Consider the following 14387-nt stretch of genomic DNA (forward strand, 5'->3'; position numbering starts at 1 on the left):
AGGTATGGAAATAGCACGCATCGTTCCGCATCTCAAACAGAGACAAAACAGAGAAGACCAAATTGGTTATGTTATTACCATTACCGCTATAAGCATAACGCCAGCAAGTGCATTCAACCTTGTGCGTGGCAGAGGCAGCAGGAGAGACGATCAAAAAACTAAATACGGTGCAGACAGAGGCGGATGTAAATAAACACCTGTGTATAAGAGATAGAAAAAGCAATATTAAGTTTTTAGTGGACACCGGCGCGAATGTTTCAGTTTTACCAGTGTCGAAAAATAACCGATCCGCGAGTGAGTGTACTGTGTAGTGATTATAAACCATACGCGGCAAAAGGTAGTGTAATTAAGACATTTGGTACTAAGTTAATGACTTTAGATCTTAGTCTACGGCGACCGTATAAATTATTATCGCCGAGGTAACCATGTACATGTGTGAACGCAAGTATAGTACGTATGATAGGAAGTTATTAGTAATTTACTTGGCTATTCGTCATTTTCGAAATATGGTCGAAGGACGACAATTAACAGTGTATACGGATCACAAACCGTTTAGAAAATTTATGCATTTTCTAAAGTAAATAGCGAGAAAGAGTTACCCAGACGTACACGACACTTGATATTCATTAGTGAGTACACAACGGATTTGAGACACGTAAGTGGGCAAGATAATGTCGTTGCAGATTCGTTATCACGAGTCGCAACAATAAGTTGTCCCACAGTAATAGATTACGCGGAACTTGCTAAGGATTGCTGACAACAGGATTCTTATATGTTGCAATTATCTAATTCGAAAGACGCTAATAATAGGTTAAAGAAAGTAATGTTACCGGAAAGTGGTACATTTATTTATTGTAATTTAGATAATGATAAAATTAGACCCTACTTGACTGATAAATTTCGACGTATTGCTTTTGATAGTGTACATAATTTATGTCATCCCGGAATAAGGACTACACGCAAATTGATTCAAAATCGTTTTTATTGGCCAAATATGAATCGTCACGTTGGCCAATGGGCTAAAACATGCAATGAAAACGATCGAAGGTTAATCGACATACAATGTCAGGTTTAGGATCGTTTCCGCAGTGCGATAGGTTTGAACATATTCATGTTGATTTAATTGGACCTTTACCCACTTCACCCGAAGGTTTTAGGTATTGCCTAACCATAGTTGATAGGGGGACGCGATGGCCAGAATGTTTTCCTACGAGAGATATAACTGCTGAAACGATTTCGCGTGTAATATATGAAGGATGGATCTCTCGCTTTGGTTGTCCGAAAAAGCTAACAAGCGATCAAGGACGCCAATTCGAAAGTCAATTATTTGCTACACTAATGAAGTTATTAGGTATTCATAAGTTGCGTACGACACCTTACCACCCACAGAGTAACGGGGCGGTAGAGCGTTGGCATAGGTCGCTTAAAGCGGCATTAACGGCTCGCTTATGCAATATATCATCATCTTGGATTACGGAATTACCAACTGTGTTGCTAGGACTTAGAACAGCAATAAGAAGTGATACCGGCATAAGCGCAGCAGAAATTACGTACGGAACAACTTTACGATTACCAGGTGATTATTACGATAAAAAATCGAGTTTAGAAATAGATAGCAGTCTTGAGTATGTAAGTAAATTACGAGACTCTATTAGGAAATATCAGTCAGTAGCTATTAGGCAGAATGAAAGACGGAACATATTTATACACCCCGATTTAAAAAAGTGCGATTATGTTTTTGTAAGAAACGACGCAGTGCGTAAGCCTCTACAACCAACATATCGACGGTCCTTATCGTGTGTTGAGTCGATAGGAAAAGGTATTTTACATTCAAATGACTGGCAGGAAAGTTAGAATATCTGTAGATCGTCTAAAACCTGCATATTATTTGAATGATGATAGTGATACGACATCAGGGGCAGATACTGAGGTTCCATTAGAAATTCCAAGTAGTGAATTGCCTAATACACATACCACGCGTAGTAGAAGAGCTATACGATTACCGGTACGATTTAGGTACGTATTGTATTTGTAATTGTTTCAACTATTTTAAATTTATTAGAATTACGATGATTATAAGTATTCATAAGACTTCATAGAAATGTATAATAAATACTTAGTAATCAACACATCGTATTTAATAAATAATAGCACTTGTGAAATTTGAAACGAGTTCATTGTTAATGGTTTAACGTTTTAAGTAAGGTATTTCAAATTTAGGTTTGTGTTGAGTTTTTATTGAAATGTTTACTACCTACTTAGAAATTTAAGTTCTTTTGATTTATGGCTTTTGAGTGTTTAGTAATAGCCTTTGTAATATTAAACGATACAAGTGTAAAGAACGTATTGAGATTTGAAATGTTGTGAAATGTGTGAAATTTGAAATGTGTTAAAGGACGTGTAACAATTATCGCACGCCACTTAGAAGACCCAACCGAGTTTTTGTAATAACATAAATAGTTTAACGAAATTAGATGTTAACTGTTAACCACTTGTATACGATACGTATTGATTGATTTATATTGTGAACATTTTTTATGCTTTGTATTGTAAACATTTTGTAACCTTTTATTTAGCGACACTTTATATACACCCATCTGTTTATTGTTTAGTTTATTTTTAAGTTTTTTTACTTGTATACCCTTTTTATTTTTAAGGGGGGAATGATGTAGCGACGACAAGCCAATTTACGAGTTATCGAATTTCAAGTGAAGCCCAAAGAAAGTTCACACGGTAACTCGTATATAAACAGTTCGTGCCCTATGCAGGGACAGTCCGGCTTGTCGGGACGCGGGTGGGTCGCATTAGGTTGAATATTAATTACATCTGCGTAGTTATTCATCTTTTATTACACCCGAACATAACAAGCCCCTACATTGGTGACTCCAACACTATATTGAACCTTATTGCTTTCAAACGTTCATTATTGTATTAGTTGTTCATTTCCTGCGACAGGTAATTAGACCAAATCTCATATAATTGAACGTTTCCACGAACGTTTCTCGAAGGAATATGATATTGGAAACATAACGCTCATGTCATTATATTTCATAACACACACATAAGCCCGTTTAATATAAACAATCCTTGTAAAATGATTATTTTATTAATAACCGAGTGGTATTATAAACAAGTTCTAATTAGAATAGCTGATAACATTTTTCCAAGAAATGTTGTCGACAGCAAATGTTTGGTTGACATATATTTATTGTTTGAAATTATGGAATCGGTGAATAAATTTGTGTGGTATTTAAGAGGAAGAATTTTCATTAAGATATTAATCGCTTTATAATAAATATTTGCACGTTTTTCTAAAGACTCCGTGCTACTTATTATGTAAATTAAAAATTGTATTGTATCTTTATTGGTACTCTGCCACGCAAAAAAAGTGAGAAAATAAATCATATATTTATACTTACATAATATGTTCTATATCTTATATCGTATATTCCAAATTTTGCGTTCGTATTACATAGATAGTATGTATTATATTATCTGTGGTATAACTTTGAAATAAGGAAAATGAAAGAGAAACTTAATACAATGCATGATTCATGGGATTCGAAGTTAAAGCGTATCTCTATTACGATTTGTCGCTTTCATCAATATAATATTATTTTGATTCCTTGTATTTCCTTTTAACGGATGAATATAAATAAATAGACTAGGTTTACACTGTTATGCTTTACTGTGACATATTTTGGTTGCATGCGTTATGAAAATTATGATATATTGCTAAAATTAAACTCGATCTTTATCAATTAATTGCAATAAGGTATGTCTATATTTTCCTTACTGCTATGTTAGGAGTTATATTACATGCTTGCAAAGAATACGATACGGGTACTTATGGAAGACACGATTCTACGAATATCGTAACACCGATAAAAATATGAAGAATTCAGTGTAAGAAGAGCTTACAATAATATGATCCATATTATTCGTTTGTTTCCGTATACGAAAGGAAATATTTATTTTCTCTTTTTGAGATTTATTAATAACCACAAATAAATCTTTCAATTAGACTATTAAATTGAAGAGTAATTTGGCTTTCAGCAATTAATTCCGAGCATAAACTTGGTTATTAATAATTATATGAATAAGTTTCTACTAACTTTAATAAAGTTATAACTTTGGCTTTTACTAAATTAACATCTTTTACAACAATTTAGAATTTGTTTATTCTAATTTTCTTTTCCAAACTTTTCTATCCAATTGATCCACGTGTCACATTTAAAAGATCTTCAAATCAATTGTTATAGTTCACAATCTCACAATTCAATCACTTTTGGAATACATATTTACGTACATTCCTATGTCGTAGGACTTACTGGTAAAATTTTGTGTTCTTTAATAATTATATGACTTTTTCATCCCTTTTTACTTGTATTTCACCACGTCTGTAAAATACAATTATTATCTTCAAAAAATTAAAATGGAATTAATAAAGTCGGATCTGAGTCGGATTTCATTTTAAATGTTATACCTACTTAGGTATATTAACTCCTATCGGGACACTTTACAAATCATTTTGAAAATCATATCATAATAGCCGGTAAAGTCGATGAAGATACAAAAAAATAGAACCTCCTGCTTTTTTGAAAGCGGTTAAAAATGTAATAACTCTCTTCTATAGAGTTGCAAACCCTTAACCAATGTTTACGGTAATACACGCACTAGTTATGTCAAACATTATTATTATTTGACTTATTTATTTCTAAAAAGTATAAGCTACTACGGTGGTTACTCGGAGAAATATGTATATTTTTAAAAATTATATTTTTAATCTGTTATTTTCTCTAAATTTATAATATGAAGGTTATCCATGACTAAGTTCTCGGTTTACAGTAAATATATGAGAGCGTATTAAATTTTGTTATTGTTCCTATAGTTAATTTAATCGTTCAACTTATTTAATTTTTGTAAATTAATGTTATAAATATCTACTTTGTAAATATATTAAATATCAGGGGGAAGCTGTACTGTCATTTTTCTCAGCCGAACAACGTATACAAGGACCGCCAACCGAGCTGCTCCGCGCAGCAATTGCTTCGCGAGGCTGCTCGCTCTGTAGGAACCCTAATACGCTGTATAAGCATTAAGCATACCTACTCGAATAATGTAGCAATATAATTTACAAAGAAACAATTTGAACACTAAGCGAAAGTAAATAAATAGCTGAATATATAAACAAGTAGGTGCTTGTCAACTTGATTCGACAGCATATCAAATTACATATTGAAATGATATTGTTTTGTAAATCAGGTCAGCTCAAGTGTGATTCACCTTTGGCATTGAATGTTATTGCGAAATAGCTATTTCCTCGTATAATACGTAATAAAAAAATCTTTCTAATATATTGTAGATAATACTCTTAATATACTGCTTATTAGCAGACTCAAAAACATGTTTTATTTTTCAAAAAAGTAGTACAGTATTTTCTGTCTGGCCCTCTAACTTATTCAAATATTATTTTACTTTCTCTGCCAATTTTGTATTCAACTAATATACATTCATAAGAAAGTTTTATCAAAGATACATCTTAAATGAAAAGCACAGAGACAGTTTTGTTTGAACCAAATGTTTACGTCCTTGTATAGGTATCCTTCTTTTATTTCCAGACAGAAAAACAAAGATATCTAATATAGAGGTGTGACGTAATGAATACTTAATATGGTACGCGGGTACGTTATGAATGTTCAGAAAAATATATTTTATGTTCAGTAAAACTTCTTCGGTTTTGCAAGATATTAGACATTTTCGAAAATTCAAAATAATTACAATTTTGCCACTCTTTTCGGTGGCAAGATTCCAAGTCAATAAATCTTCCCTGGATACCTACAATCTACATGTTATATCGAAAGTTAAACTATGATTGTGAGGAGTAACTCAAATTTCAATGTATATATATTTTAAGGTGGAAATTTAGGTGGCGATGATTCTTTAACTTGGCATGGTCGCCCCATTGTATCTTTTTATTAGGAAAACGTTAGGAAAAAACAGCAAGTGTCGATAGAAATAAGCAAAACTAGAATTTGAAACTTAGAACTTATTTATAAAAAATATAAAATAAAACCTAACATGACGCTATCCCAAAAAAAATTCCCCTGCTCAAAAGTGTTCCAAATGATTTTTTTCCAGTTTCACACCTTACCTTGTTTCCTTCAAGCCGTAACGTAGTAGTATTCGGCGGTACTGCAACAGGTGGTATCACGAGGTCCTTCTTAGAGCAGTCTACAGTGATGAGGGGGAGCAACCCGCCACTCCTGTCGTTAACCACGTGGGTCATAGCACACGCGCACGGATCGGGACAGTTGTTTCGGACCATCTGGAAACGTCTTCACGTAGGTTATATTTGTTTTGGGGAAAGGAAGAAAGGGAAAAAATTTACATAGATACAGATTAACATAAATTCCTCATGAATTCCAGTATAAGGGATTCAGTAGGTAATACGGGTTGAAATCTTTGCTCATATGTTTTTCTATTCTAGCGTTTTAAAATTTATACAAGAATACAGTTATTACTTATCGTTATGAGATAGTCAATCGTCATTCTGATCAATTGAATTGTTTCTTTGTATACAAAGTCATTTACTCAGATAACAGTGTTTATTCAGTTAAATAGCTATATTTGGTACTTCAAAGCATTTTGTAATTACAGTTAATCCTATTAAATGGTATGATAAACAGATAATATTGTTAGGTTTGGTGATAGACGTCAATAAACTAAAAATAGAATGTTTCACGATTAATCACGGGTTAACCGAGCGCAAGAGATTATGGTTTTACTATCTGAAATTAATAAAGCACTTTACCATGGACATACCAACAATTTAACACTCATAAACTAGACAGCTCCAGTCCATTTACATCCTGTCGTTTATCGCTATGACTCTCTTGCCATAATTATTTATAAATCATTTAAAATTTTATGAAAATTCGTAGGTACAGCATGACATTATTCTTCTGCACAAAATTATTCTTGTTCGATTTATATAGATACTAGAGGTCCACCCCGGCTTCGCCCGTGGTATATATATTTCGCAATAAAAGGTAGCCTATGTCCTTTCTCGGGTATCAAAATATCTCCATACCAAATTTCATGCAAATTGGTTCAGTAGTTTAGGCGTGATTGAGTAACAGACAGACAGACAGACAGAGTTACTTTCGCATTTATAATATTAGTATGGATTATTTATAAATCAATTAAAATTCTATGAAAATACGTAGGTACAGTATGACATTACTCTTCTTTACAAAATTATTATTGTTCGATTTATATAGATATCGTAGTATTCTGGCTCAAAAATTTCTACTTGGTACTTATACAGGGTTACAGGTTAAGTCGACCTATTCCTGTTAAGAGCGTGTAGTAGGGGTCAAAACAAACTGATTTGATCTTATAATACCATATCCAAAAGTTAGCCGTTGAAGAGTCGAAGAGTTGAGAGAGAGCAATTTTAATTTTTTTCTTGAAAATACCACTTTATCTTCGCATTTAGCGTTTAATTTTTTATTTTACTTATTTGGTCTGGGTTTTTTTTAGTTTTTATGTAAAGGTTGAGTTAAACAATAATTCTCAGCAATAAAAATCCATATCGCTGCAAACAATTAAAAAAAATGGCTTTTAAACTAAAAATAATGACATTAAAGTAATTAAGTTAACTCGTTTTAAACAAACATATTGAAAAAAATCTCTATGAAAATGTGTCTGCAGATGTTTTTAAAAACATGTGCATGTTCTTAGCTATGTAAAAAGGTATGATAACCTCAGGTAGCATTCGTAGATTCCAAGAAATCGGGGATAACGTATTTATGATTTTTACGTATCAAACTATGAATTTTGAATCATGTTATGGCATATTTATCACTTTTCTAATTGCTTTATCACTCACTAATAGGTATGGATGAAGGACCATACAGGAAATGCGATAGTCTCTTGATTATCGCATTTCCTGTGTGAGCTTTGCAGTAAAGTGACACGGTCAGATTCTGAATTCGCTGGCGAGGCGGAATTAATACACAATATTTTAAGAATTACCTTAGAATTAAAGCGTTATACAATTAAAAAGTAAAGGTAATGAATTCATATCTCACTCTTCACTTACTTTTATAATATCCATAACTTTGTGCAGCGGCTTGCCTCGATAGAGTTGTTGCTGGCAGAGAAGTTGATAGTAATCCACAATTATTTGTCTAATTGTACTGTTTTCACTTTCCATCGCCAACCAATCAAGACCACCGTCGCTGCAATCCCATTTATTATCTATAAAATTAAACAAAGTATACCATTATAGTAAAATGATAACAATAATTGACAATTTTATAATAACTAATTAATCAATCGACTAAATATTATATTTACGTAGGTATTTACTTAACTAAAATAAGAACCCAATTTAGGTAAAGCAAAAATGTTTACGACGCAGCCGTGCTAATGACAATTACCTACTTAAATTACCTAATGAAGCCTAAGGTGTGGTTAGTGAGTAACAATCTCGATTTGAAGGTGACATTGGAAAACAAATATTGTATAATAATTAGACTATTAATTTTCTGCTAAAGCTCAAATCATATACATAATAATATGTATTATAGACTTAATCAAATTAACACCAAATTACCTTTCAATTACTATGTTCACGTTGCATACTTTTATACTTCACCTTTAAAATAAAATAGTAGTATTACGAGAGTATTTAAAAATTTCGTTTAAATTTAAATTTTTTGATTCAACTATAAAGTTTTCATGCATGCCTTCAGGTTCCTAGCTTATTTATAAAATTGAATAATAACAAACAAAACTAATAATACAAGACAAGACAATTGGCAAGAGGTTACCCATCATCGATATTAAGATAATCTGGGTAACTAATAAGTATGAACATAATAAACACCACCCTTGGGAAATTAAATGGCTCTATATTAATATACATTACTTATACTCACATACTTATATACATTTTAGATTCGCGAACGAAATTATCGATATTCATTAGAATTATATAGGAACACGATTATTTTTATAAATAAATCACAGAGAGAGTAGAATCAACTGCAATTTTGAATTTTCCGGTAAGAATTTTGTAATTTTGATTCCACCTTGTCGATCTTGAAACATTTCATGACCTCTAATTTATCTGTCAGGTTCATGTTATCAGTCTATACGTAATAGAAGAATTTATGACTTATGAGGATTACAATACAAGAGCAATAAAATCACACCGCTATTACATTATTACGAAAAATCCTGCTATAGTAGCTATAGGGTCCAATTCAGGGTACACAAATTTTGCTGGACATACTTTATTTAAAGAACAATCTATATGAACGTAAATATATAACATAACTAGAGGTCCGCCCCAGCTTCGCCCGTTTTAAAAAACTAAAACGCGATCACGTGATCAAAACGCTCGTCAGAGCAATACACAACAAAAACATTATGTTAATATAACCTATTTGTTTCTAATATAATTTTTATTCATAACTTGATAAAGCATTAATTCACTACACTATCCTCCTAATAAGTCCATATATTTTAATTGCGTTTCTATTCGTAGTGCGTTAACTGATAAGCTCCTACTCTGTGCAGAATTATCTGTCTGAAAAGTATTCATGGGAAAAAATCGCAATTGAAGTTCTGAGAACCGCCATTTGTTTTAATTTATAATGAAATTTGTAAGTCCATATTAAAGTTATCTAAGAGCAATTAAGTATAAATTATACATTTTACTCAGTATAATATGAAAGCTGTTACATCTGTTCCTAGTTACAATATAAAGAGGACAGCCATGCTCTATGACTTTGCTTTATTTGTATTGAAGCTAACTACTAGATTTATTTTTAATATTTTGTACTACTTGAAAGTTACATTATCAGCAAGTAAGCTATAATTTATATTCAAAAATGTTTCGGCAAGTGTATACAAAACCAATACATTGTTACATACACGGAATATAACGGAAGATGCCTTAATATTACGAACATAATATGTTAAATATCTTACCACTTAAATAAACTCGCTCCAGTCTTCGTGGTTTGCTCAAGAGGGGTTCTCTCAAATGCCTCAACATGTTATATCGAAGGTCAATAACTCTCAGCTGAGGCATGTCTGTCACCATGTCTGCTGGTACCTCCCATAGTAAAGGGAGCCCGTGCATTGATAATTTCTGCAAACAAATATCTTATATCAAAATGAAATATTCTAGTGTAATTAACCAGACAAGTACGCTATCAAAATAATGTATAAATAATTATATTTATGCCAAAATGCATCAAAATGAGTGACAAAAAGATTTATGTTATGATAATTATTAAAATGACTGTCAAATTAAAATTCAAAATTTATTTATTTTTCGCAAATTTTTACAAACATTCACATAAAATGTAAATCCCTGGTTACTGTTTATTCGATATTCCAATTATAACCATTAAAAGTTATTGTATCAACATTTCATACAAACACAACTTTCGTACAGGAAAATATACGCTACCAATTTTATGAAGTAAGGCAGACGTTGATTATAATGTAAACCCAGTGATTAAACAAGTTTGAAGTTTGTATATTTACTTAAGAATGTGAAAACATATTATCATGAAAATATTTCACCCTATAATAAGTACGTGTAGAAGTTGATTATAAAGTATCCACAATGATTAAACAAGTTTTAATTTTGTATATTTACTTAAGAACGTGAAAACATAATATTGTAAAAATATTGTAAAAGTATTGGCTAATATTATGTAAGCTGGAGAAATGAGCCCTGCATGTGATTACTTTGATCTTTCAATCAGGCAGGAGAGATGACACAGAAATCTGATCGTATGCATCTACGAGACATCACACACAAGTTTACCATTATTGAAAAATACATAGAAATTAAAAAAAACATTCCTCAAACATACAGGATTTCCTACCAATATTCAAGAAATGTCTTCTATTCAAAAATGATGTGCAAAGTGTAACCAGATCCATAACTGACGCAAAAAAAGGGTAAAAGTATTATTTATTGACTATAAATTATAATTTAAGTTACAATTACAATCAAGCTATTTTTTAAACAAATAAAGAAACATTTAAAGAAATGGGTTTTAATATTTTCTTATGCAGTATCATAAAATTGTATAAGTACTTGGCTTTGTGTCCGTCAGCAGTAACATTAAGCCCACAATTAAGCCCAAATACCATGTTTTTTTCTTTTCAACCATTGTAACTTGAAGTGTTGAACTTCAATGTCAAAAATAAAAAATGTAAAATTCTGATAAATAGGGCGTCGACATATGGGTAGCCTAATATCTTGAGTGGGAATCCCATTACACAAATTGTTTTTGTCGACTTGACTCAAGTAGCCTGATTTATGAGTTTACATTGTGATTATAGCAAATACACATTTTGCGATTCATTTTTATATTATAGATAACACATCGTTGTGTACAAAAAACAATATATTCTTGAGTCCTTAAAAGTAATTTTTGGATCATGCAGATTCTATCCTTTTTCTTGTTTGTTTATGTGGCGTCCGAAATTTGGGAAAGCAAATAAGGAAAATGTCGGATCCTTCTCTATATTGTTTTATTTTCCCCAAATTCTAATTAATCGTAAATGAAACTGTTTGAGATTACAAATGTATATGAAGGTGTTATGTAGATATAAATTTCACCGCCTAGCGTTGTATTTGATCCTTAAAAGTAATTTTTGGATCATGCAGATTCTATCCATTTTCTTGTTTGTTTATGTGGCGTCCGAAATGCTTATAGAAAACAGTGTATATTCAACATCAAGAATATATTGTTTTTTGTACACAACGATGTGTTATCTTCTTATATATAAAAATGAATCGCAAAATGTGTTGGTAACCGCATAACTCGAGAACGGCTGAACCGATTTCGTTAATTCTTTTTTTATTACATTTCTTGAAGTACGAGGATGGTTCTTATGGAGAGAAAACGTAAAAATGTACCACGGGCGAAGCCGGGGCGGACCGCTAGTATTTAATAACTTCAACTTCGGGCGGTAGCCTATGATTTGATCTTAACTGAGAATAGCCCTACAACTAAATACATAATATTACATTATTACAGGGCACAATAATTATACACCAATCAAATATTCAATTAAAACCTTATACATAACAACATTAAGCTCACCTCAATTTTACTACTAGGTCGAAACCGTCCCTTGAAAGTAGTTAAATACGTACAGTTGATAAAGTCAAGTGCACGTATATTTGGGAAGTGGTACTGAAGTTCGTCCACATTGAAACACGCGACCGGCCAGTCTACTATCCTTAAATGACGTATTTCATACCTGTAGGAAAATCCATTATAAATTTCAAGTAAATAAGTTCAAGAAAAACAATCACTTTTAAATTTGAAAGAAACGAAACGTAAAGAACTTGACCCGTGTTTCTCAAGTTGACCCAGATTAATTTGCCTATGTTATTAGGTATACATATATGTATCTTCAAAATTAGTTCTTGAACTAAGAAATCTATTTTACTATAGAGATTCACCGATAACCCTCTACATAATCTTTCAAAGTCAAACATTCCTCCACCTCTTTACAATATTAGGAAAGATTAATGAAAGTCCGTATTTTGAATTAATTATTATCATTATTATCACATTATCATTGAAGCAAATAAACGATGTATAATACATAGATATATTATTATTATTTATCCGTATAAGTAGCTTCTCATTCAATTTATTGTCTGTAATAACTAGCCGTCGTTTTTTCTTCATGTTAACGATAATAGAAGCCTACGCCTCTGATTTCCATAATATGAAGGAACATAATATGTATACAGGTCGCTGACCGTATACCGGAAGCATTAAGCACCATAAACAATTAGTCTCTTTGTACTAAGTTAACATAAACAATAGTCCCTATGCGACCAATATTTCTAATATAAACAAACTTATTTAAATAAACACCATCAACAACGATCTCCTAAGTAGGTACCGAGTAAAGGCAAATAGTAACCAACACAATCTCTACATACATACATTCGCCTGATTTATCGATACAGTGAAAGTTAATGTTTATCTATCGTAACTGAATCAAAAAATCATTTAAAGTCTCCGTAATCTGTAAACAGAGTCTCGTAAAGCATTCGAACGGATTTAATTGCAAATTCACTGTAGACATTATAGCCGAGAATAAAGCAGACGAAATCTATAAAGTACCTACATAGCTGTTTTGTAATGAAAATGCCTTTGCATTCTTAAAACACAATCCAGTTTTGTTTCCACGCTTTAATAAATAGCAATAGATAAAGATGAAAAGAAATGATATTCCTATAACGTCCTTACAAACGTTTAATTACTTAGAAATCCTTGGTGGACCTTTTAATTATTATCAATGGAAATCTGACACCGAAATTTAATCAGACTTGCCATTAAAATTTACCTAAACTTTTGAATTGCTTACACGTGCTCGCGTTTATAGTAACGATATCAATTTACTGATAAAATGTTAGTTTGTTACTTAATGTTTTTAACCGACTTCAAAAAAACAGGAGGTGGTCATCAATTCGGCCGGTATGTTTTTTCTTTATGTATGTACACCGATTACTCCTAGGTTTCTCAACCGATTTACGTGATTCTTTTTTTGTTCGATGCAGGATGGTGTCGAATTGGTCCCATAAAAATTTAATTCGGATAGGCCCAGTAGTTTTTATTTTATGAGCATTTTTGTATGTATTTGTAAATGTTGCAAGTGCAAGTTTGAAGTCGGTTGTTTTTAACGCAGTTATCACTTGTTATGTATTATAATATAATTCAATTGTTTTCGAAATTAAAAGGAACGGTTAGACAGACTGAAACTAAATTTGTATATTTTAGTATTCGTTAATAAAATTATTTTCCTTAGTTTATGTCCATTTTATAAGAAGCTCTTACAAACATTTTTTTTTATTATGTAATATGCATACTAATCTCTATACACGTTTTTCAAACCTAACATAGAATAAATTTACATACAAGGATTAGTCACAAATACCGTACCCGTGTAACAATTAAAAGTTGAGTCGAGTTTATTAAATCGAAACCAAGCCAAAGCCCATTTCAGATTTTTACTGCAAAACCCAAATATGAATCGACCAAAATATGTCTACAAAAACCATGTAGGTACATATTAACTCAATGACAAAAACCACCATTCATAAAGTGGATTAAAATATAGAAAGTCTCATACGATCAGAAAAAAGATCTTTTTTAGCAGAAAGAGTATTGTGTGCTGGAAATTCAACAAAAATATTGTGCTTTTATTCAACAGCAACATATTATATTAATATACCAAAGAAATCAAGCCCAAGTATCAGATCCTGAACGGATATTTGATCAATATATAATTGTCCGTAAGAACTTTTTAAATAGACAAAAGTT

General features: G+C 31.6%; 1 protein-coding gene across 1 annotated transcript in view; it reads right to left on the bottom strand.

The window, feature by feature from the left end:
• The window catches only part of LOC123696047 (protein singed wings 2), a 48181-nt gene that overhangs the window by 14643 nt on the left and 19151 nt on the right, over positions 1-14387 (bottom strand). The window contains exons 2-5 of the mRNA XM_045642048.1: positions 12147-12306; positions 10006-10168; positions 8108-8265; positions 6155-6328 (exon numbers count right to left, since the gene is read on the bottom strand). Coding sequence (XP_045498004.1) covers positions 6155-6328; positions 8108-8265; positions 10006-10159 — 486 coding nt within the window. The 5' untranslated portion in view covers positions 10160-10168; positions 12147-12306. The remainder of the gene's footprint in view (positions 1-6154; positions 6329-8107; positions 8266-10005; positions 10169-12146; positions 12307-14387) is intronic.

This window comes from Colias croceus, chromosome 12 (assembly GCF_905220415.1).
Source record: "Colias croceus chromosome 12, ilColCroc2.1".
NCBI classification, from domain to species: domain Eukaryota; kingdom Metazoa; phylum Arthropoda; class Insecta; order Lepidoptera; family Pieridae; genus Colias; species Colias croceus.